Source organism: Panthera uncia (assembly GCF_023721935.1).
Source record: "Panthera uncia isolate 11264 chromosome A3 unlocalized genomic scaffold, Puncia_PCG_1.0 HiC_scaffold_11, whole genome shotgun sequence".
In the NCBI taxonomy this organism is placed as follows: domain Eukaryota; kingdom Metazoa; phylum Chordata; class Mammalia; order Carnivora; family Felidae; genus Panthera; species Panthera uncia.
Genome location: NW_026057578.1, coordinates 47347801 through 47371943, shown reverse-complemented (window position 1 = coordinate 47371943; position 24143 = coordinate 47347801). Strand labels below are relative to the sequence as shown.

Sequence of the window (24143 nt, the reverse complement as noted above, 5' to 3'; positions counted from 1 at the left end):
CCATTAACACATAACCTTGTTTTATATGTTTTTCTATTTAAAGACACTTTATTTGACCTACATCTTGACTAGTTAACATTGAACTCATAGCCAACAGCACTATAACTTGTGTCTGAACAAAGCTTATCTAACATATGTATTTTCTCTTGAAGGCACAGCATAGCTTTCTTGTGCTGAGGAAGACACATTCCAGCACATTCTTTGGAAGTCACTTAAAATAGTGAAATCACCAAAAAAGTACAAAAAAAATGGAAACCATGGCACTAAATAGACCATGAGAAAAATACTTATTACACTATGAAAGCCAAAAATAAAAACAAAAACAAAAACAAACCAAACAAACAAACAAACACAAAAAAGACAATGTTGCCTTGTCCAGCCTAAGCTGAAAAGATGTATATCAGGTCACTCCAATTTTTCACTGCTCTGCATATGTCCATAAATGACTGTAGAAATGCCATAGTATTCATTTGGGGATTACAAATAAATTTTAGCGAATAGGCAAATTCACAAGTATAGAATCCATATGGGACGTGTAGGTGGCTCAGTTGGTTAAGCATCTGACTTCAGCTTAGGTCATGATCTCACAGTTCATGGGTTTGAGGCGTGCATCAGGCTCTGTGCTGACAGGGTTGCAAGATGATCTTAATCCTCTAGAAGAGTTGCTAGTCTTCTCTGCAATGAAGTCTGCTTTGGATTCTGTGTCTCCCTCTCTCTGCCCCTCCCCTGTTCAGCCTCTCTCTCTCTCTCTCTCAAAAGTAAATAAATAAACATTAAAATTTAAAAACAAATATAGAATCCATGAATGCTGAGCATTAACTGTATTTTCAAACGCAGAGCATTTGTATTGTATTTACAACAGTGCAGAGTGGGCTTATGAAGGCTCAGTTCTTTCAGACTGAGTATGAAGAGATGTTAGCACCACACCCTAAATAAGCTTGTGACCGTGTGACCACTGATAGGAAACGCCTTCTTCATTTTGGGACAAACCCAACTATTTTGGTAATAGGCAAATAGGATGAACCCCCAATGTGTCATAATAGGAAAGGGCTATATAAAATTTGTGCAAAGAACTATTATCCATCAACAATTCATTGCAAAGACTGGTAGCAATCTTGAAAATGCTTATGTTTCCTAAACAGACAAAATACAAATATACACTGTGATAATATCTGCATATTTATAGGTTTAATAAAGATTTGATAGGAAACATACACATAAAAATGAATAGAAATGAATAGAAAAGAATTCTCCTAAAATTTATTTTAATTAAAGAAGTTTAAATCAATTAAATTAAAATAATAATGTGAAAGGAAATCAAAATGGTCCAGGAAATAAACCATTTTTCTCTGTAAGCCATTGTGCCTACAGCTCAGAACCATAACTCTGGGAAGAAACATATTGAGCCTATAGGAGAAAGGTCTTAGAATTTATCATATAAAAAAAGTTGGGGCATCTTTGTTTTACATCCATTTGCCATTTTTAAAGTTTATTTATTTATTTAGAGAGAGAAGCACACGAGCAGGGGAGGGGCAGAGAGGAAGAGAGAATCCCAAGCAGGCTCTGTGCTATCAGCACAGAGCCCAACTCAGGGCTGGATCTCACAAACCCTGAGATCATGACCTGAACAGAGATCAAGAGTCAGACACTTAACCTACTGAGCCACCCAGGTACCATTTGCCACTTTTAAAAACATCCAGTTAATTTCAAAATGTGTTCTGGAATTTCAAATCAGTTAATGAAAAGAATAACATTAATTAATGACATAATGTTTTTTTTTCAGAAGTATTTACTTGAACTTAATTTACTATCTTCTATGTTTCCTCTAACAGATACTTTGTATATTTAATTTTGCCTTTTCTAATTCTTTGGTCTAAATTTTACGGAATAATTTCTCAAGAAAATGGTAAATAATATCAACAAAGGAATATTTGTAGCAATTTCAACACAGCATGAAATGTCTCAAACACACACACATACATACACTAACTACTGTTTGTTTGAAAGTTTAAAAAATATATAATAAAAAACACTTATCAAATTATCCCCCTGAAGTTTCCCATTCATTGCTCTCAGGTTTTGCGAGTCCACGAGGAAAATGAAAAGAATCACTGTAAATAGAGTAATTAAATTCTATCCTCAAAGCTGCACAAAGTACAGAAGCCCAACCTCATCAACATGAATAGGGAACATTTATTTTCATTAATTAATTACTTGGATGCTTTTGGATGAAGAGCTTTCTGGAATGAATTATTTTCTTACCTGTCTTCTAAAGGGGACAACACTAGAGGAGCCCTGGCCTTGTCCCTTCCAATGCCTCTGAGCCACTCTTAGGTTACAGACAGAAGTGAAGCTGAGATAGCACTGGAGGAGGCAGCTGAAGATGGGGCAGACCCTCTAGGGATTCGAAGGCCCTTGGAGGTGAGGGGCTGCTCCCCAGCCCGGGGGCTGTAGCTTCACAGTTTTGTCAATGCAACCAGGGTGGGGACTGGCTCCCTTGAATGTAACTCTGGGGGGTTTACCACATCTGCAAATCCTTAGAGACACTCCCCTTGAATATGGGTGAGCCTGAGCTATTTGCTTTAGGGAAACAGAAATGATGCCTTGGAACTTCAGAGATTAAGTCATAAAGGTAATCCAGCAGCTGCCTTGCTCCCCTCCCCCCATCACTTTTGGAGCCCTGAACACCATGTAAATGTTCAGAGAGAAATACCAGGAGCCTCAGCTGCTCTGGTCTTTCATGTCTTCCTATCCCAGGCAGCAAGCATTAGCAGAAAGCCCTGAGGTGACCCCAGCTCCAGCTACTACCTGAAAGAGAGACCCCCAACTTAATGGGGTCTCAGATGCCACCCATCTGAGCCCAGTCAGCCCCCAGAACCACAAGTGGTGATACTAATAAATGATCATTGTAGTTTGACACCACTAAGTTTGAAGTGGCAACCAGAACCCCAAGTATACAGTTATCCACAGATGACAATGCTGATTTATGAATTTGTAATGAACACCACGACTGTGCATGGGCACCAGACTATGCCTATTGGTCGTCACTGCATACACTCCCTGTCTTAGTTTATGTTCTCCCAGAAGTAGACCTTGAGACAAGGATTCCAGTGGAAGCAATTTCCTGGAAGGTGACACCAGAAGGCAGCACTGGTAGGAGTATGGGGAGAGGCAAGGGAAGAAAGTCAATAAAGAGTACAGAACTAGCAACCTTCTCCTGTGAGCACTACTGTATGTAATGAGTGGGGCTCATTACCACTGGGAAACTACACAAGACAGTGTGAAACATTGCTCAGAGATGTCCCGCCAGAAAATTATCTTCGAATTTTCCAACACTCATTGATTGAGGGCTGCTCGTGGAAGGCCAAGAGGCATTAATTCCCCTATTAGCGTAGTTAATTAATCCTCCCCACTTCTCCAGCATTCAAGCAGATCAGGCTGGAAGGCCAAAGAGAACACTTAGGAGAACTCCAGGTGCTGGCAGTTGGGACCCACAGGCATGGGAACACCCAATGCTAGTCACGGCCAGAAGTTTCCTACAGACTTTAGAATCAGAGGGAAGGGAGGTGGGTGACACTAAATGAACTGGTACCACTTAGTAACTGGTACCTGCTGTTCAGCTGTGGGTAGGGCAGTAGTAGCAGGAGCCAGCTACACTCAGCTCTAGGGAGATACTCACCCAGGGCACTGGGCACCTGCACTGGTCACTGAAGACACCAGCCCATGCAATCCTGGAAGTACAATGCATTTGTGCCTTCTGCACCTTCCCTTGGTGCTAGTCTCCACTCAGGACTCTAGCCATGCTGCACCCCCTACTGTGAACACGTGCAGATGGCCACATCTTGTTTTTCACACAGATAATTTTCTGACTCTGCCTCTCTTAGAGCTGGCTATTCTCAGATGGCTTCAGCCTTGCCTTTGCAGACCACCTCTCAGGGTGAATAGAGGGATACTTGACATTCCAATTTAACCTCCTGTGTGTTCATTCAGTCTAAATGTCTGTATGTCTACCCTGATCATAGGGGAAGACCTACAGATCCTGCTTGGTTCTGCCTGGTTCAGGGTGCAAGCTTCTCCTTTCCTGCTCCATCTTCTCAGAAACAGTCTGAAATCTTTTCTTCTAAATGCCCAGAGTTGCTGAAAGGCAAAGTATATCTAAGTCAGCGTTGTCCACTAGGTTATGCTTTAAATAGAAATGTTCTGTATCTGTGTAGTCCAATATGGTAGCTGACTAGCTACATGTGGCCATTGAGCAGTTGAAATGTGGCTAGTGTGACTGATGAATGAAATTTTACATTTGATTTCATATTATTTGATTTACATTTAAATGGCCACTTGTGGTGAGTGGCCAGCATCCTGGTCAGCACAGGTGTAGATCCTTTGGACCTACTCTAGGACGGCTCCTACTTGAGGGCCTCACGCCCTCCCTGGCCCACATGAGAGCAGGTCTCCATTTCTCTCCTGCTTGGTGGATTCCTTATCTGTCTCTCAGCCATCCTCACTCTGTGAGGTTTGCCTTGCTGCCCTGCCACATCCCCTAATCTAGCCTCTGGGAGAAGAAACATGTGTTCTACACAACAATTACAGCTTGAAGTTTTTATGCCACTTGGGTGTGGACTGGGGAAGGATGTGCCTGACAGAAAGAAGAGAATGAAGGAAATACCCAAACATAAAAAATGTCACTATGTGCCCTGCCACTCTTAACTGCATGTTCTGGTTTGGAGGAGGCAGTCCATTCCATCTCCTTTTGAGCTGACCACAGATTTGAAAATCTAGAACTGTGTGCTTGACAATAGCAGCAGAGAGTTCCTTTTAAAATGTACATTTCCTAGATCTCAACTTCAGGAGATCCTAACAGAAAAAGCCAGTGGGTTAGGAATCAGTATTTCTTGAACATCCTTTGGAGTTTCTGCATTGGGCCAGCTTTGGGAGCTGCTTTATTCAACATAATGATGCCGCACTTAAGAGCTTTTGAGTTGGCCTCACTCTGTGAAAATCCCTGTGGACTGCTTTGCTTTGCAAGTGCTTATTTCCAGTTTTGCAGTTTTTCTCATTACTCCTGCATTTACTGCCACCTCTAATTTCCTGCCTCCTTCTTCTCCAATACTGCTTCAAAAGCACACAAATTGGGATTTCGAAGTTAGAGTATTGCATGTAGTAATAGTAAGTAAACCCTGCTTGAAGATCTGATAGAGTGATTCTAGAGCACCTTCAATGTATGAACTCTGCGATCTATGCTTTAGTTACCTTTCAAGGAGTTTCACCCTTGTTGTCTTTCTCTCTAAAGATAGACTTCATTTTCTTAGATATATATTGTGTTCCAGTGCCCAGAGTGTATTTATTAATAGTTTAATGTTGTCACAAGTTCTCATTTGGCAGTGATTTTCATATTTGCTTCACCACCTCTGCTTTAGCATTGCCAAATAAATGGTCTAGACTTTGTATTTAAAAAAACAAAAACAAAAGCAAAAAACAAAACAAAACAAACAAAAAAACACCCGGACAGGCCTGGAAATTGTTGGCACACGATAGCATCTATCTATGGATAGTCTTCCTGGCAGGCAGAATTGTGCTCCAGAAGACTCACCCCCTATGGCCAGCACCACGTAAAGGATACGAGAGTTCAAAGCCTCCCATCCATAGAAAATAATTCAGTCAATTAAAAGAGTGGATTACGCATATATAGCATAAATGCAACTCATTTATAACCAAGGAGGAGAGGGCCAACATAAGGCTGAAATATGGGGGGACTGAAAAATAACTCTGAATTTATATTGGGGAAAATAATTACATTCTTAAATGCCTTGCTCTGGAGATAAAAATGGCTCTCTCTGCCAGCTGTTGCTGGCGGGTGGGTGGGTGGATAGGCATCACATGGTTAATGAAATTGCTTTTGGTGGCTGCGTTACATTCCCTTTTGCAAAATTGGGGCGTAGGTTGAACGTTCCAATCTGTTATCCTCCGTTTGCTCAACCATCCCATTGCCAGGTTATCAGTCGTGGTGAGCAGGGATTCCTGAACCAACGTGAGGCTGCATGTTTGAGGTTATCCTTACTGGAAAGCCACGGGGCATTTTCCATTTCCCCGTATACTTGAAAGATTAAAGTTCACCTTGGACTAAGACCCATACAGAGAGTCACGCCCCCCATCTCGAAATCCCGGGCGCCGCTAGTCCGCTAGCTCAGATCTCCACCCGGCCCGGCTCAGCGGCCTTCTGGGAATTGTAGTTGAGGCCTCGCGTATCTCCGCCGCCAGTGACCAGCCTTGGACTACAAGTCCCGGTAGGCCTTGCGCGCCATGCCTGCGCGACCGGCTGCTGCGAGAGGAGGGTGAAAGCGCGGAAGGCGCATCCGAGCCAGGTTAGGAGGTTGTGGCGGCGAAAGCAGGCGACATGGACAGCGCGGGGAAGGAGCGTGAGGCGGTGCAGCTGATGGCGGAGGCGGAGAAGAGAGTCAAGGCCTCCCACTCCTTCCTCCGAGGGCTGTTTGGGTGAGCGCTAGACCGCGCGTGCCCTGAAGGGGTCTCCTCCCAGGCCCTCTCCCTAGCTGCCCGACCCCCATGCGCGCCCTGTTGAATCCCCCCTCTACCTCTGGAACGCCCAGCGGCCCTCATTTCCCATACATCCTCCAGAGACCTCCTAAGTCTTAGAGCCTCCCAGGGACCCCTCTCCCAAGAACGCCCCAGGGGATCTCAGCACCCCTGCGTGCCCCCCATCCCCTAAAGCCCCCAGACCTCTCCCTCACACGCTCCCCAGAACCTCTACAGTCTCTCGCGGTCCGTCAGCCGCAGCGCACCCTCCAGATATCCCCTGGGGTCCCCAGAGGGCCCCCCCACCCCTCCACGCCCCCTCCGGCCCGGAGCTGTCCCTGCGTTGTTGCGGGGGTCCCGTGGCCTCTTTTGGAGGAGGGCCGTCACCGCCGCGGCAGGACAGTTTGTTCTTTTCCCCACGGCTGAACCCGCATCTCTCAGAGACTTGTGTTGGCCGGAGGCGAACCCAGGAGGAGCCGGAGGGGCGGGTCCGGGGACCCCTGCCCCGGCGCCTGGCCCGCGCATCTGGGGGCATCTGGCTGGGCGGTGGGCCCCGAGCAAGAGCAGACTGGCGCGGCGCCCCCGTTCCAGAGATGGGGTGCTCCTTTGCCTTGCGCCAAGTAGGCATTTAATAAACGTTCGTTGGAGAAGGAATACGTTTTCTCAGTATAGTATTTTTACTTCACCAGAGATTGATCGGTTTGCCAGGGCCTCCTGTTTGATTAAGGATAAACGCAGCTCCTAAGTAGGCGTCTTTTGGGAATCCCGTTAATTTTCTGTAATTTTCTGTTCTCCTGGGGTAAGGTTTTAAATTCGGACTTCCCAAAAAGCAGAGCCTGTACTGACCGTTCTGGGTGGTTGAATATGTGAATGATTCAGCTGTTTAGGATTAGAGAGGCTGAAATTTCCTGGTGGTGGTGGTGGTGGTGGTGGTGGTGGTGTTTTTCTTTTTGAAAGTGAAGATCTTTTGCCGACAGCAAGAACATATTTTTATTTTTGAGAAGGACCAATACTTAATTGTTACATTATTCAACAATTTTATTTTATGTACTAAATTCAGTTTGGAATCTGCTTGTTTTGCCATCTTCATTCTCTTGATTATAATATAATACTTTACCATTGTGGATACATCTCCAGGAGATGCTTAGATGCAGGTTTCATGCAGTGCACAGTAGTACAGGAAGCAAAGATGCATAAAAGTAAAGGTTCCTAACCTCAAGAACCTTGGGAAGGGCATTTATCCTAGCTGGTTTCTAAATTCTCCTGTGATGTGTAGTTTGGAACATAGCAGTGAATTATAACTTTGTTCCCCTTTAAAAGTTATGATGATTTATAAGGAGCATTCTCTCATGCTTGATGCTAACACCAAACAATAGTGCCTTTCTGTGATTCATAAAGCATTTAAAATATATTTGAATAGAATTTAATGTCCTAGCACCTCCTGCCTGGAGGTGATCTTAATGTCACAGCATATTTCAAGTCAGGATGTGTTTCCCTGGAAGAGAATCTATAATTGGCAGAGGAGAACATTACAGCACTTGATACTTGACTCAAGGGAACCCTCCTTTTTGTGAAGTGGTGTTGCGTTATTGTTTTGATGAAGCTTGGCCAAGTCTTGAGCCAATAATCCTAAAAGGATTTTGAAAAGGCTTTTGTTTGTAAACAAACATCTTTTCTCTCCTTGATTGTTGATCACCTATTTCATTGACAGGCCTTATAGGAAAACTGTTGTCTTTAACCTGCATAAAAGTCATTGCGTCCCAGGTCTGGCCTGGATATGGCAGGCTTTTGGATGGGGGGCAAGTTACTTAGCCTCTCCGTGCCCCAGTTTCGTCTGCTGTAAAAAGGGGTAATAATAGTACATCTAATAGTGAGGGTTCAGTGAGTTTATGCATGTAAAACATTTAGAACCATTGGAGAAGGTGACTATGATATTAATTAGCATACTTGCCAAAATTGTCAGCTGATATTTACCAAGGAAGTAGAGGGCCAGACAGATTAAGTGACTTTGACAGGATTTCAGAGCCAAAGACCTTTAGGACTGGATCTTTGGTCCTTTAATTAAAGATTTGAAAGGGCTTTGTACCATGTGTTATTTATCCTATGGGGAGTAATTGTGTTATTTTCAGTGATACTTGGTTCCAGGAAATCTTGGGGAAGAAGAGTACTCAGTTCTCTGAGTTTTAATAGTATATAATTACTTGAAGCTAAAAACCAGCCCTAGTTTCTCTGTCAGTTACTGTGGGAAGACCGATTCTGTGTCAATTTTAGATGTTTAGAATCTTCTATTATGTCTGGCATCATCTGTACCTGTCCTCATCCTTCTAGACTGGGTTACCTGGTAGTCTACCCTGTCACCCTTCTTTTGATACAGAATTTTCCCATCTACTTGTTATTCTTTCTTGAAACCACAGTGTAGTCCACTTCCATGTCAGACTCCTGAGTTAACAAAACTCACATACCGATGTATCATCAGTGTCAGTATCATTTGAGCCATGTATTTAAGAGCCGACCAGTTCGTGCTTTAAAGGCGACAGATGATGCTGTTTTGATGACATGGCAGCCATTAGAATTAGAAGGTGCTCAGCCTATTGCAGCATATTTTACATGGACTCATTCTCATTATCCTAACTGCAGATTAAAATGTATTAGGAGCTCATCTCCTTCACTCCATGTTTATCCAGCACCCACACTGGTTTTGTGGCAATACTGTATTGTCACTACTATACTATAGCTCTTCCTTTTTTGTTGCTTTCAGTAAGATTACATGAAAATATACATTGTATGTTCCCGAGAAAAGGTCAGTCATGTATTCTGTGTACAAGGCACAAGTCCCATGCTAGTCTGCAAGATGTTCCTAAGCCACTAAGGGGTGCAACCATCACAAAATACCCCTTATTGGTGTTCTCCTTTTCTTCTTGACTGCCATTTAGACAGTAGTGTGTTTTTGTAGTTGTGGAATTGAATTAAAACTTACTCTTTCTGAAGGGCTTAGCACAGTATAGCAAAACTACCACCAAAAGAGTAGCGTTTTCAATTCGTTTGTTCCCAGCAGTGAGCTATTAAATTTTGTAGTTAATTTCAAATTCAAATGTAAAATCTTAAAGAGCTGCAAGTGAGATCTTAAACTGGCCTGAGTATGACAGTAAAGTAAAGTTTGGAGTTGCTAAGGCATCTCTTGCTGTCTTCTCCATCTTGTTGTAGGAGGCCAGATGGGGGCTAGCCAGCACAGTACACATGAAAGGGAATGGCTGCTTGAGAATGACAGTCAGAAGATGTTCTGCATGGTTAATACTGCCTTCTCCTGCTTTTGAATGCTGTCCAGTCATAAAGCTTGTAAAGAGCCATAAATTTGGCAGTGTCAAAGTAAATTTAATGAAAGATCCTACTGGGTTATCTTGAAACAATTATGAGTCTATAATTTCCTAGCTGATTTTGAAAATTGGGAATATTTCTTAAACATTGTAGGCCATAAATTTTCAGTATTCTTCACTCAGCTTTATTTCTACAGAGATTGTGTTTAAGTTTTACCAAAATATGGTGAGGACATATGATAGCATTTGTAAAGCATTTAGGACCCCCTCAGTTACAATAGATACTCAAGTGCAGATTGAACGTTAAAAAAAGAAAAATCATTAAGCTCAGATTTATTTAGAGACAAGTAGTATAGTATATGAAATATATATGTACATTTCTTATAAATTTATTATGTTAGAATATAAAAAATAGACCTACATATTGGGTAATTATAACATATATACAAGCTATAATAATGTATCCTATATTATTACATATAGGAAGACCAAACCTAGGTTCAGTCTCTCTCTATTAGTGTGGTGACCCCTAGCCCAGTAAATCATTCTTGGAGTTTGTTTTTCTCAGCTTTCAAGTGGGCAAAGGGAAAGAATCTGCTTTTCGGAATTGTAAGGATTGACTGAGGTATTGGAATGCTTATTAAGCTTCATGGAGCTATATTACTGTTAACTTATGAACATTTGGTTTTCTAATATTAGTGCCAAGTTACAGTTTATGTATCAAATGGTAAACTCTTTCTAGATTGGCCTTATTCTGTTTGCATTTTTGCAGTTTTTGCAGTGCTCACCGTATATTCTCTCATTCTCATGAGCCCTGTGAGGTGTGTTTGTTTAGAAGAGGTAGAAGGGGACCCAGCACCCCAGAAGAGTTATATTTTGAATGTCTCTTTAATATCTGTGGAGACAAACATGATTTTTCTCCTTAGTTACTAATATGTTAATGATTGGATAGCCTCATATTGAACTGTTGGGGCGTTCCTTGAATTCCTATGGATTATAATGTATTGTTTTTTAATGTGCTATTAGATTCTGTTTTTAAATATTTTCTTTTGAATTACTGTCTTTGCAATTCATTTGTGGATGGTCCATCAAGTTGAAGTATTGATGTGACAAGTGCCTCATGAGAATACAGACATTTTCCTTTCACCCGGTGCTCTGGTCTTTGAAGGTTCAGGTTGGAACCCTTTTCTAGTGAAATCTGGACTTTTTTTAATGTTCTTTATTTCAGTAGTTGTTTTCCTCTGTCACTTTTGTGTTTGTGTGTTTCCCCTTCTCTCTTGATTCTTTTGATCCTTTTTCTCCTAACAGCTAATAGTTTGACTGAGAGGTATTATTAGTTTCCTGTTTACTGCTTTATTTACCTCTGTTGCTCCTTTTCTTTTGCCCTCTGGCTCCTTTGGGGAAAATGGAGGATGGAATATTTCAGTATTTCCGTTATTTTAGTTATGTGGATCCAAATATTGATGTATGAGTTTTCCTTTAAAATTGTGTTAATGTTTTAATTGTATCCCCCAGATCCTGGTATATAGTGTTTTTTATTGTAATTCGTTTCCCCTTTGTCCCAAAAGTTGTTTGCAGGTTGTGTTCCAGATGAAGGTGCTTTTTTCTTGTATGTGATTTTTATTTTTTTATTTTTTTAATGTTTATTAATTTTGAGAGAGGGAGCACAAACTGGGGAGGGGCAGAGAAAAAGGGGAACAGAGGATCCGAAGCAAGCTTTACACTGACAGCAGCTAGCCCAATGTGGGTGGGACTCGAACTCAGGAACCATGAAATCATGACCTGAGCCGAAGTTAGACACTCAACTGACTGAGCCACCCAGGCAGCCTGATTTTTTATTTCTGGTTTTATTTCATTATAATCAGAGAACTTACTGAGGTTTTCTTTCCCACCTGATATATGATTGGTGTTCATGAATGGCCCGTGCACACTTGCAAAGAAGGTGGATGTTCTCCTCGGAGTGTATGACTTGATAGAGATCCTGAAAATCTAGGCCTTGATTATGTTGTCAAGGCCTTTCACATTTGTGTTTATTTTTTGTCCCCTTGACTTGCTTTGGACTAATGGGTATAGTCATGTCTCCTCTTATAAGTGTGTTTCTGTCTTCTTGCATCTCTTGTCTTGTAGTTTCTGCTTTATAAAGGTGTCTACTATGTTTTGGTATATAGATGTTCACAACTACTATAATTTCATTATGAATTGTATCTTTAGCATTAAGAAGTGAATTTCTTTCTTTCTTTTGATGTTTTTGAGCTCAAATTCTGCCTTGTTTGATACTGGAGTAGCAGTCCTTGCTTTCTTATTTGCGTTTGCCTGCTTTTAGGACTGTATTATGTAAGAGGATTGTACATTCTGCCTGCTGCCGTGGGACCTGTGCTGCTGGGCTCTGGGCAAAGTGCACTTCCCCTCCCCATTGAGTCTGTCCTGGCCCTTGGCTGACTTTGGGGGAGCAAGTGCAAGGGGGTGTGCACTCTACCCAAGCGGAAGCTGCAGGGGCTATCCCTTGCTTCTGCTGTGGTTTTTCTCTGTCATAAGAGTACACTAGAGAGAGGGCTGCATTCAGAATAGAGAGACATGACACATGGAGAAAGAACCAGCACCACCAGTCTGCAATAACAGGTAAAGTGAGTGAGAAAGAAGCTTGTGGAGATTGGGCGGTTATTTGTTGTTGGAACAAATCAAATAAAAGTTGGTTGATGTATGTGGTATCCTTTTGGCCATGTCTTTATTCTTAAACCTTTCAGAATAGCTTTATTTTAGTTGTATTTCTTGTATTGAGCACACAATATTGTATTGGCTTTTGTTTTCTGAGAAAATCTAAAAATCTTCAGTCCATTTATATTATTGGTACGACTGGTATATGATTGGTTTTTAATTCTGTCATCCTGCTTTGTTCTATTTATTACGTGTAATGTTTTATTTGCAGTCTTCATGTGATCTCTTTTCTTTGGTTTTTATTTAGGAAATTTTGTATTTTTGTTCTACTGGTAACCTTTTTTAGTACCCTTAGCTCCAGTAAGCATCTAGAATTTGTTTGCTGTGAAAGACACCCATTACCTATGTGCCAATCACTGAGCCTGTTCTAAATTTTCCCCTTTGTCCAGTGATATGTGTGTGGGAGGACAGGGTTCAGTTATTTGTACTTTTTGGGAACAGATGTTGGGAAGATCTGTTTTGGGAACAGATTCTGTCTCTTTTTGTTTGTTTTTTGTCTTAGATCTATAATAAAACATATTCCGTGCCACCACCATCAGCATTTTTACTTATGTTCCCTAGTTATCTCATAGATGGAAGCCAGTGCGATATTCCTTAAGTTCTTGCTTCTATCGCTGGTATTTAATGGTTGGCTTGGCTGGTTGTATAATATTTGGCTCACACTGTTTTTCCCTTGAGCTTGCTTAGAAATGTTTCCTATTGTTTTGCTTTGTATGTTGTCTTGCTTTGTATGTTGCTGTTGACGTCTGGTTGAAGTTAACCTGATTTTCTTAATTTTGTAAGTGACTTTGCCTGGAAGCCTGGAGCTTTTCTTTATAAAATATAATAGTTTTATTATATGTGTTTTACAGTAGACCATTCTGAGTCCGTTTTCCCAGTACGTGGTAGGCCCTTTTGGTATTTTGATTCAGTTCTTCTTTTGTTTCCATAAAATTTTCTGAAAGTGTAGTTTTAAGTATTGTTTCAATGTTTTGATATATTTTACTTCCCTTTTCAGGGACTCCAGTTACATGGATATTGGCTCTTTGCTTATCCTCTCTATCACTTTTTCTTAGATCCTTTTCCCTCCCTTGTTTCATTTCCATTCTCGTGGGTGTTTTTATTTTTCTCCTCAGTGTCAGTAGAATCTGTTCTCCCTGTAGGTGTGTTCTAGCCAAGATTTTATTTCTGAGATTATTTGGTCTTTTTCTTTCTTTCCTTCTAGAATTTCTAGAATTTGAAACGAGTTCATAGTCTTATTTTTTGTGCATGTAAAGAAGGAAGAACTTCACCTTTTTTCTCCAGCTGGGGCTCTACAAATTAGACAGAATATAGACTAACAAGAAGAAATAGTGTATTGAACATGTACAGTGATGGGTAACTCAAAGGGGTGATTGGAACTTGGGCTTATAGCATCTTAAAGAACAGTGCATTTGTAGAGAAGTGTCAAGACAAAAGGTTTTAGGCTTCCAAGAAGCAGCAGACTGGAGAACAAAGGAGTGAGGTTTGTTTGTGCAAGCCCATCTCTGTATCAACTTTCCATCTGCTTCACGACCATAAAACTTTTCCAGGAGAGGGGATTTATGGCAGTCCCCATTTCTTAGAAGTTTCGGCATTTATTCAAATAGGGGAAGCTCTGAGAAAGGGTCTTTCTGTATCTGCTATTCTCATTTTCCTCCATTCTCATTTTCCTTATGCCAAAGTAGTTTATTTTGAGGTGGAATATTCTGTTCCCCTGAATGCTCTTGCATTCTGAATTTTGAATTTCTGAACTGTGGTATAGTTTCATATCTATAAATGATTGTTTAATAATATTTAAGTTATATGGGATTGTTTGCCTTGGGATAGTTTGGGGGGAACATTTTTGTCAGCTGCAGAGTTTTTATTCTTGGAACATTGTAGCTTTGTATGGATGCTGCTTACCTTTTTCTGTTTAGAGAGTGTTGGAGTTTCTTGGTCTCATAACAAAATGTGTTTCTGTGATGAAAGATGAGGGGTTTGGGTGGTTTCACGGGTTTCTTAATTTGAACGCTCTCTTCTGTTGATACCATTAAGGACTTTTTTTGATGACAAGTATAAGGGAGGGGTGAGTAGGGGCTTGGTGTGACTCCCAGTGCTGTGACACCCCTTTGTTTTCTAAGACTCTTAGCTTCCACCACTTGCTGTCTTTCCCTTCACGACTAAGCTTCCATAGATCTGCCCCTGCCTCCCCCAGAAGCAGGGCCACCTCTAGCCAAGTTCCCCTCTAGTTCCCCAGGCCCAGTGCTCCAGCCCTCTAGGTCTCCACCTGGCTTCCATGTTCCCTCACTCTTGTGCAGCCCTTCCTTGCTGCTGGACCCTGCCTCATCCCCTCATGTCCATGCATTTCCTCCTGTCGTCCAGCAGGAGCAGTGTCACTGGCTCTGCTAGTTGGGGGGTTTTATTTCTCCAGTCTATTATTTCTTCATCTTGTTGAATTCTCTCTCCTAATTTTGCTGTTGGCACGGATTACAGGTGGTTGTATCTGCTTCTTGTTGATGTGTCTGGGTTTGGAGGATGTTAGGACAAGTTGGTATTTAGTCACTAACCACGATCCTGTAGAATTTACAGGTCTCATCAGTGTTTCTTCCAGATTGAGATTCAGTTTGAAGATTGAATTTTTATAAAGATTGAGATTAAATGTAAAAACTTCTCATGACAAGTCATGTTGTGCATGTCATTTCTGAGTTTATCCAATAATTACTGTTGTTCGTTTTCTTGTATATTTAAGTATCTTGATTTGTTTTATTAATAGGTCCAAATATACATTCTCTCCTCTGTAAGAAAGGTGACTCTCCATACCAAGTCCAGGCACTGGGACTGTTACCAAAATCAAAACCAACTTTCTTTGCTCTACATGTTCTCGCAAACTTCATTTCAGGAAATGACACTTTTGTCAGACATTCCTTAAATGTCTCAGATTGTTTCCTGTGTCTAAGAATCTATGATTATTTTTAAAGTGAAAAGTTCTCAGAAAATGGAATCCAGAGGCCAAGACAGGGCACTGAGGCTGCATCAGTGTTGATGGTGTGGTCCTCATGCCCAGCTTCTGCTGGCTGCTCTGGTGGAATTTCTCTGAGGCCCTGGAGGGGCTGCCTGCTCTGTGCTGGCAGGACCTATCTAATAAATGACAGTATTCCTATAGTCTGACTTTGTCCAAAACTGTGTCCTTGTCACTACTCCTCCTATTACTGTTTGTGAAAAAACAAATGACCTTGATCTAATGGTTTTATAGACATTTTTGGTATAAGAGTTCAAGGTAGCTTGATGAAGAGCTTCTCCCTGCTGCAGACCTCTACTCTCTGCATCGCATGAAAGAAGTTGGACTGTTTAGAAATATATTAAACTTAGCAGTTAATTAATCTTGAAAGGGTTGTGTTTATCTAGGAAAACAAGTTTTTAGAATCTAGAGATTATAGAAATGAAGTGCAGATGAAAATAAGTTGCTTATGGAAGGTAAAAAATAGAATAAATAGTTCTATGTGGCTGTGATGTTGTGATATTATGGGAAGTATATATTTGTTCTTCATCCCTGGTTCCTGACACAGTAAAGACCTTGTGGGATCCTGAGTGGTGAGGGTGAGAGAAGCATTTCCTGTATCATAATAAGCCCCTTTCAACCATACTGTAGTGTATGCTAATGAGGTGACTGTTGGTGGGTTCCCAGTTGGCTTCAGGATGGGGGCTGGTTGTCAGAGGAGCCAACCATATGATTAGAGGGTTAGAAATTTCGGCCTCACCCCTAAGCCTCCCAGGAGGGGAGAGGGGTTGGGGACTGAGTTAATCACCAGTGGCCAGTGATCAGTCATGCCTGTGTATGGAACCTTAACAGAACTCTAAATGATGGGTTTGGAAAACTTCTGAGGTGGTGAGCATGTGGAGGTGGTGAGCATGTGGCACCCCTGGAGCTGGTGTGGATGCCCCTTGCACTCCCTGCCTATATACCTCCCTGGATACATCTCTTCCATTTAGCTGCTTCTGAGTTACATCATTTGTGATCATAAATAGTTTCCCTCAGTTCTGTGAGTTCTACCAAATTAATCAGATTGAAGAGGGGGTTGTGGGAACCCCTGATTTGTAGCCAAGTTAGAGATATGAGTACTTTGAGGACTCACTGCTTGAGATTGGTGTCTGAAGTGGGGGCAGTCTTGTGGGACTAGGCCCTTAACCTGTGAGGTCTGCACTGACTGGGTAGTGTCACAATTGAATTGAATTGTAGGACACCCAGCTGGTGGCTGCAGAGAACTAGAAAATTGCTTGGTGTGGAAAATGCTGCAGGTTTGATGTCAGAAGTGTTGTGAGTAGAGAAACAGTGTTTCTATTAATGGTAGAGATATTTTAAACAGATTCCTAATTTTCCTCTCCTTTTCTGGATGCTTTCTGTATTTGCTTATTGTTTCGAATGATATATGGGAACACTATCAAAAAACTGTACTATGGATAGTTTCTTCCATCCAGACTCTGAGAAGTCAGCATTATTATTGAGGCCTGTGTGCCAAACCCTGTGGTAGTGTCTGTCCTCAGTCAGCCTATAGGCTAAAGTAATGTTGCTCATAGTGAACATAAGGAGCTGTCCTGTTTGTGGGGCTTCTCCCTGTTTGTAGTCCTTTGGTGTAGTTTGACATCCCTTCAGCATACTCTGATGATAGGGTTAGATTTTGTCTCTAATTCTGCTTTCACATTATCACAGCACTGTCAGTTATCACCTTTTATACTTTTACTCAGGTATTTTGTGATTTTAGAAGCAGCTTTATTTGTACCTCAGCAGTTGCCTCCTTTGCTTTTGGGTAGGTCTCAGGATGTGTGTGCCATTAGTCCTCATGATTCTACTTTAACGTCCCCCTCTTCCCACCCACAGTCTTAGAAGAGGATGTACTATAGTTGCCAGTGTTTTGTAGTGCTCTGAAATAGTTCTTACTCAGGATGAGGAAAAATCAAGACTTTAGATTATTCGAGGATTAATTGGTTTTTAAAAGATCAGTGATTTGTCTGCATGTAAATATTATTGGAGCTCCTTGAAATAATGGGATGTAATTTCCCAGTCTGGCTTCTTCTCCCTCTCCCCCCACCTCCCCAGCATCTGAATGGGAACAGACAGGATGGGATTGCAGCTCTGCAGTTCACCAGTGGGACATGTCATGGCTCTGACCACATCTCTTCAGTGGAACATGGAAGGTGGGATGAGTACTCTCAGATCTTTTCCAGCCCTGAAGTTAAATATTTTTTCCTCAGCATTCTGATCTCCTCTTGGGCAAGAACATTCTTTTCTTAGCCTTTCTGACATTTACTGATCTCAGTGAATGTCTCCTGAATAAGCATAATCAAGAAGAGGAGGGAGTCAGCCTTGCTCATAGAATTGAGGGGTGGTGGGGTCAGCTGGGGCTGCATGGTGGAGAGGATGCAGGTGATGGTGGTGGTGGTAGAAGTGGTGGTGGTGGTGATGATGATGAAGGTGGTGGTGGTAGAGGTGTCGGTAATGGTAGTGGTGAAGGTAGAGGTGGTGAAGGTGATTGATGATGGTGTAGGTGGTGGTGGTGGTGGTGATGGAGGTGTTGGTAATGGTGGTGGTGATGGTAGTGGAGGTGTTGGTAATGGTGATGATGGTGGTGGAGGTGGTGAAGGTGATTGATGGTGGTGGAGGTGGTAATGGTGGTGGTGATGGTAGTGGAGGTGTTGGTAATAGTGATGATAGTGGTGGAGGTGGTGAAGGTGATAGATGATAGTGGTGGAGGGAATGGTAGTGGTGGTAGTGGTTCTTATGCAGGCTAGTCACTGTTTTCTTTCATGGTGGAGAAAGCATTTTCTTCTTCAAATTCAGGATAGGATAATCTCCAAAAATAGTTAAGTTTGTCTCAAGTTAGCTTTTCTTCTTGTCAGTTCAGTGCCATGTACTTAAATTCTATCACTTCATAATGTAGATCCTCTCATAGAAACTTGTTTCTCTTTTCAAGGATCTTATACCTCATTTATAGAGGCCTAGGATAACAATCATTTGAATTATTTGAATGTGAATTCTGAATGTTTGTCCTTAAAACTTATAAAATTTAACTTTCACATGCATAGAACACAGTAGGCATTTGGAGTGATTTCAGAAGTACATTTTTCATGAATTCTTAAAGTTATGTTGTGTTTATGACAGGTGAGTTTCTCTGGTGCTTTGAAAATGAGTATACTTCTTGTGATTCTGTTTTAGGAGAGGTGAGGGTCTTAAGTCTTCATAAAAAAATACATTCATTATTTATATAATGATCACTGAATTTGACATCAGGTGTCAGCTCCACCACTGACTTTAGCTGGATGACCTTGGGCCAGCCACTGACTTCCAGGTACAATTTTCTCTTCTGTCAAACATAGTTAGCATCTTTAATGGTGGTTGTAATAAAGAAAATGACATAACATGTGGAAATATCCAGCATAAACCCTAGCATAATGTAGGCGTTCTATTATTCCTAGCTGAATCTGTCTCTGAAAATAATAGGATAAAGTACATTTTAATTAAGCTGGTTTTATTTGAAAACCTTTAATAAGAATGATTGAACTATAATTACAGTGCAAGATTCCTGGTATGCTTTAGAAAAGTAAGACAAGAAAGTGGTAAGTCTTTGTTAACTCCAAGGAGCTATGGCTAAAGATTGAAAACCTAGGAATTTTCCATTAGGATAATTAGCTAATTGGTTTTTTTTAATATGCAGATTTGAAGTTGAGAAAAAGGAACATGAGGGTGTGATTAAAGGAAAGCTTTGCTTATTCTGACACCACATTTTTGGTGTGGCTTTTCACCATCGTGTCATTTGCTGTGTGACATAGCTGCCAAAGTTTTGTTTGTTTGTTTGTTTTTTCCTTTTTTTGTTGGGGGAAGGGAGTGGTGCAACTTTAAATATAATTCACATACCATGTGATTCACCCATTTATTTTATTTATTTATTTATTTTTAATTTTTTTTTTAACGTTTATTTATTTTTGAGACAGAGAGAGACAGAGCATGAACGGGGGAGGGTCACAGAAAGAAGGAGACACAGAATCTGAAACAGGCTTCAGGCTCTGAGCTGTCAGCACAGAGCCCGATGCGGGGCTCGAACCCACGGACCGTGAGATCATGGCCTGAGCCGAAGTCGGACGCTTAACCGACCGAGCCACCCAGGCGCCCCATGATTCACCCATTTAAAGTGTCCAGATAGCTGTGTAACTATCCTAACAGTACATTTTAGAATATCATCACCGCCACAAAAAAAAACTCTATCCTCCTTGCCCCTCCTCCTTTTTCTCCAACACTGTAGGCAACCTGTTTACTGTCTCTATAGATTTGCATATCCTAGATATCCTACAATATGCTCATGCGTGACTGGCTTCTCTCACTTAGCGTGATGTTTTCAAGGTTCATTGATATATCAGTACTTCATTCCTTTTTATTGTCCAATATCCATTCCATGTATAGACCACATTTTATTTATCTTTTCTTCAGTAGATGGACATTTATGTTGTTTCCACTGTTTGGCAGTTATGAATAATGCTGCCTTGAACGTGAATGTTTGTATACAAGTTTTTGTGTGGACATAGTGTTTTTATTTCTCTTGGGTGTATACCAAGGAGCAGAGTTGCTGGCTCATACAGTAACTATGTTTAACCTTTCGAGAAACTACCAAGTTAACAGTGGCTATGCCATGTTATATTTGTACCAGCTGTATAGGAGGGTCCAGTTTCTACACATCCTCCCTAACATTTATTCTTATCTGTCTTTTGATTCTAGCCATCCTAGTGGGTGTGAAGTGGGATCTCATTTGTGGTTTTGACTTGCATTTCCTTGATGGCTAATGATGTTGAGCATCTTTTCATGTGCTTATTGGCTATTTGTGTGTCGTCTTTGAAGAAATGTCTAATAGATTCTTCACCTATTTTTTAATTGAGTTACTAGTCTTTTTTATTTTCGAGTTGTGTTGTTTACATATTTCAGATACAAGTCCCTTATCAAGACAGATCCCTTATTTGTACAAATATTCCCAAAAGTTTTTATGCCTTCAGTACATCAATCTAGTTACAATAATCATCCTGATTGAGTACCTACTCTGGGTCAGACCCTGCAAGGGCAACTATATATGGATTTTTTCTTTTGATCTATATAATAACCCACAAGTATTATAGCGTCTGGGTGGCTCAGTCGTTTAAGCGTCCAACTTCGGCTCAGGTCATGATCTCACGGCTCATGGGTTCAAGCCCCCCATCAGGCTCTGTGCTTACAGCTCAGAGCCTGGAGCCTGCTTCAGATTCTGTGTCTCCCTACCTCTCTCTGCCCCTACCCCACTCATGCTTGTTCTCTCTCTCTCTGTCCCTCAAAAATAAACATTAAAAATTAAAAAAAGATAATAATCCACAAGTATAGATCATATTATCCACTGTTTACACATGCAACAATGGAGGCCCAAAGAAGTTAAAGAACTAAACTGGGGTAAGACAGTTAGTAGTTACTGCCTAAGGTGTGAGTCACACTTGGGCCTTAGTGTACTGCTCTGGGACACGTATTGACACAGAGCTGTCTGTGTCCTTCTGTGGGAGCACAGAGCCTGTTCAAGTTTCTGGCATATGCGTATGTGCTCACTCTTGTTTAGATTGTGCCACTCTCTAAGGGTCAGCCTTGACCTCCCCTTTCTCCTAGTCCTTATGTCCTAAACCACTCGCACAGAGTGCTTTGTCTTCATTCTCTGGTTATTTATGTTTTCAATGTAGATAGACGAGGTAGAGAGGGTCCTTAGTTTAGCTAAGAACAAGGTTGAATTAGAAAACCCTGGTGCAAGTTACAGAGGATTAGTTTTGCCTTTATGTGAGAAGAAATGTCTGAGCAGCTAGAGCTTTCCCTGAGTGGAATCAGCTGTCTACTGAAGAACTTTCCAGAACAGTATGTATTCCAGTAGCAATAGAGTTTCTTCCTCTCAGGATGTTGTAAAATACATTTACACATGGGGTGAGCAGCTGGACCCTGAGGCCCCTTCTATGTTGGAGAAAGGAACATTCCCTGCCAGAGCTGATAATAAAGCAGTCAAACAACATGGCACTTTCTTTTATGCTCCGGCTTCAACTTGTTGTTGTTGTTGTTGTTTTGTTTGCTTGTTTGTTTTTGAATAAGCATAGTGCTAAAGTCTTCCAAATTAACAGGGTAAAAAATGTATCCTTCAAATTTAATCCCATTTGAATAATATACTTCTTATTTCTCCACTTCATCCAAAACTACAATTTCCATGCATGAAAAGGACTCTGGTTAAGGTTGTAGGCTCTGAGATCAGCTAGATATGTATTTGAGTCTCAGTTCTGTGACATTCTTGTTGTGTGACCTTGGGTTATTTACTTTTGTGCCTCTGTTTCCTGATTTGGGAAATAGGGATAATAAGAGCGTACCATTTGAGCACCTGTTAAAATTCTAGAATACTTGGCTGGCACATAGTAAGCATTCATTAAATGCTTATTATTTAAGGGAGGGTGAATTGGAGATGTGGATGGTTGCTACAGTAAAACTTAACCTCATTTTTAAATTTTTCTCAGAGGAAACACAAAAATAGAAGAGGCTTGTGAAATGTATACCAGAGCTGCAAATATGTTCAAGATGGCAAAAAATTGGAGTGGTATGTATAAAGTTTTTGTTTATTTCGCTTTTCAGGCAAATAACTTTAAAATCATCTTGAAGGAGGAAATAACTGTCTGCATTTCCTACTGTTGGCTGAGACGTGTGTGTGCTGAATAACTGGTGTGGCCACCATGGTGTGGGAGAAAAGAACTTTGATCTAAGTGAACAAAGCCTATTTTTCTTTACTTACACATTGGTTGAGAATTTCTTACTGTGAGAACAGCTCTGTGGTAGCTGATTGAGGTTCCATTGGGAAATGTGACAGCCAAGGTGTTATTTTTATAAACCCCAACAGATTTACTATCACTTTTTAACATAATGCTTTCTATCCAGTGAAATTACACATAACAATCAGTGGAATTATTTTATCGGTCTGAGAGGGGATAACCCTCTATACACTGATTTGGGAAACAAATTCATCCCCTACCCTTGTGCACAAAGAGGGCTTGTTGTCTCTGTGATAGGGTATTTCTTTAGTGAAAACGGAGACAACCTTCACCTGGAGCAGGGACATTGTTGTCTAGCCCTGGCCTGTAGCTGCTGCTTGATCTAAAGTAGGACCCTTACACTCTGCAAGTCCATTTCCCCATCTGCTTTTTCCCTAGCTTTATTGAGATATAACTGACATAGAACATTGTCTAAGGTTAGGGTGTATGTACAGTGTGTTCAAATCAACCCATTAAGGCTGACACTTTAAAAGCATTTTAATGAAGAAATTGCTGTAGAAATATATGAATGTGAAAGCCCTTTCTGACTGTACAGTTCTTTTATAGGTTTAGTTTTAGGTTAAAAGGATATATTTCCAAAATGCATTACACCTGAATTATAATGTATTAAAAACAGTGGAGGAGAGGGGCGCCTGCGTGGCGCAGTCGGTTAAGCGTCCGACTTCAGCCAGGTCACGATCTCGTGGTCCGTGAGTTCGAGCCCCGCGTCAGGCTCTGGACTGATGGCTCGGAGCCTGGAGCCTGTTTCCGATTCTGTGTCTCCCTCTCTCTCTGCCCCTCCCCCGTTCATGCTCTGTCTCTCTCTGTCCCAAAAATAAATAAAAAATGTTGAAAAAAAAAATTAAAAAAAAAAAAAAAAAAAAACAGTGGAGGAGAAAGGAGTATTGTCTCAGTATTTGTATCTCTTGCATGGTGTAAGGGTGTGGTCTAAGGATAGATTTGCATGTACTAATGAGAGTGGCCAGCATGTGAAAAACTGGAGCCAGCCAGTACAGTGAAACACTGTAATTGGGAGGTCCATATTGTAACTGTACTCTCCTGAGGCAGAGCCCATCAAGGCTGCCATTCAGTTAGCCGCTACTGAGGCACTCCCCTGGCAGCATCAGCCTTGACCCCTTCTCCGGGACCCCCGACCCCATAATCCACAGTGTAAGAGTTAAAGCCTGGTAGGTGGGGGCTCTCCAGTCCCAGCTCCAGCTGGGGGCCAGCATCCTAATTGCTCAGCCCCTGTGCCATGTAATGGCTGAGTATTTTCAAAACTGCCTGGGCACTCTTTTTGTCTTACACAGAGCCAGAATTGAACCTGGGCAGGCTGGATCAGGAGTATGTACTGCTACTTTTCCCTCTGGTGGAAGTGCAGAAACCTGAGTAGGAATTGTGTGGTTACCTCTGGAAGAGGGGTCAGGACAAGGGATGACAGCCAAAGCTTTAGTTGAATTGAATGCTTTATTTCTTAGTACCAGCAGTGGGTATTTTGGTGTCTCCCACAATTTTCTGTACTTCTCTGAATGTTTTTGAAATGGCTACAAAAAATATATTTTTTTAAGTACTAAAAGGTCTCGTGATGTTCTTCATCATGTTTTTCCTTGTAGAGGGAATTCTTTCCCCTCCATTCCTATTAGTGCTGACTTCCCTATTCCACACCTTACTGAGCTGTGTTCTCCACGGGCCTCATGTTTTCCAGTCTGTGGTAGTTCTCTCTGAGCCAAGAACCTCATGACAGTGGGGGTTTATCCTTGTCCAAGTTCC

The 24143-nt window shown here is 41.4% G+C and overlaps 1 protein-coding gene across 2 annotated transcripts in view; it reads left to right on the top strand.

Annotated features, from left to right (window-relative positions):
• Positions 1-6303: 6303 nt before the first annotated feature.
• NAPB (NSF attachment protein beta) overlaps positions 6304-24143 on the top strand; it is a 41338-nt gene continuing 23498 nt past the window's right edge. Inside the window, exons 1-2 of one of the 2 annotated variants that reach the window (XM_049651217.1) lie at positions 6304-6489; positions 22086-22165. In XM_049651217.1, coding sequence (XP_049507174.1) covers positions 6392-6489; positions 22086-22165 — 178 coding nt within the window. In that variant the 5' untranslated portion in view covers positions 6304-6391. Of the gene's footprint in view, positions 6490-16149; positions 17730-22085; positions 22166-24143 lie in introns of those variants that run through there. The other variant, XM_049651219.1, reaches the window with a different exon arrangement.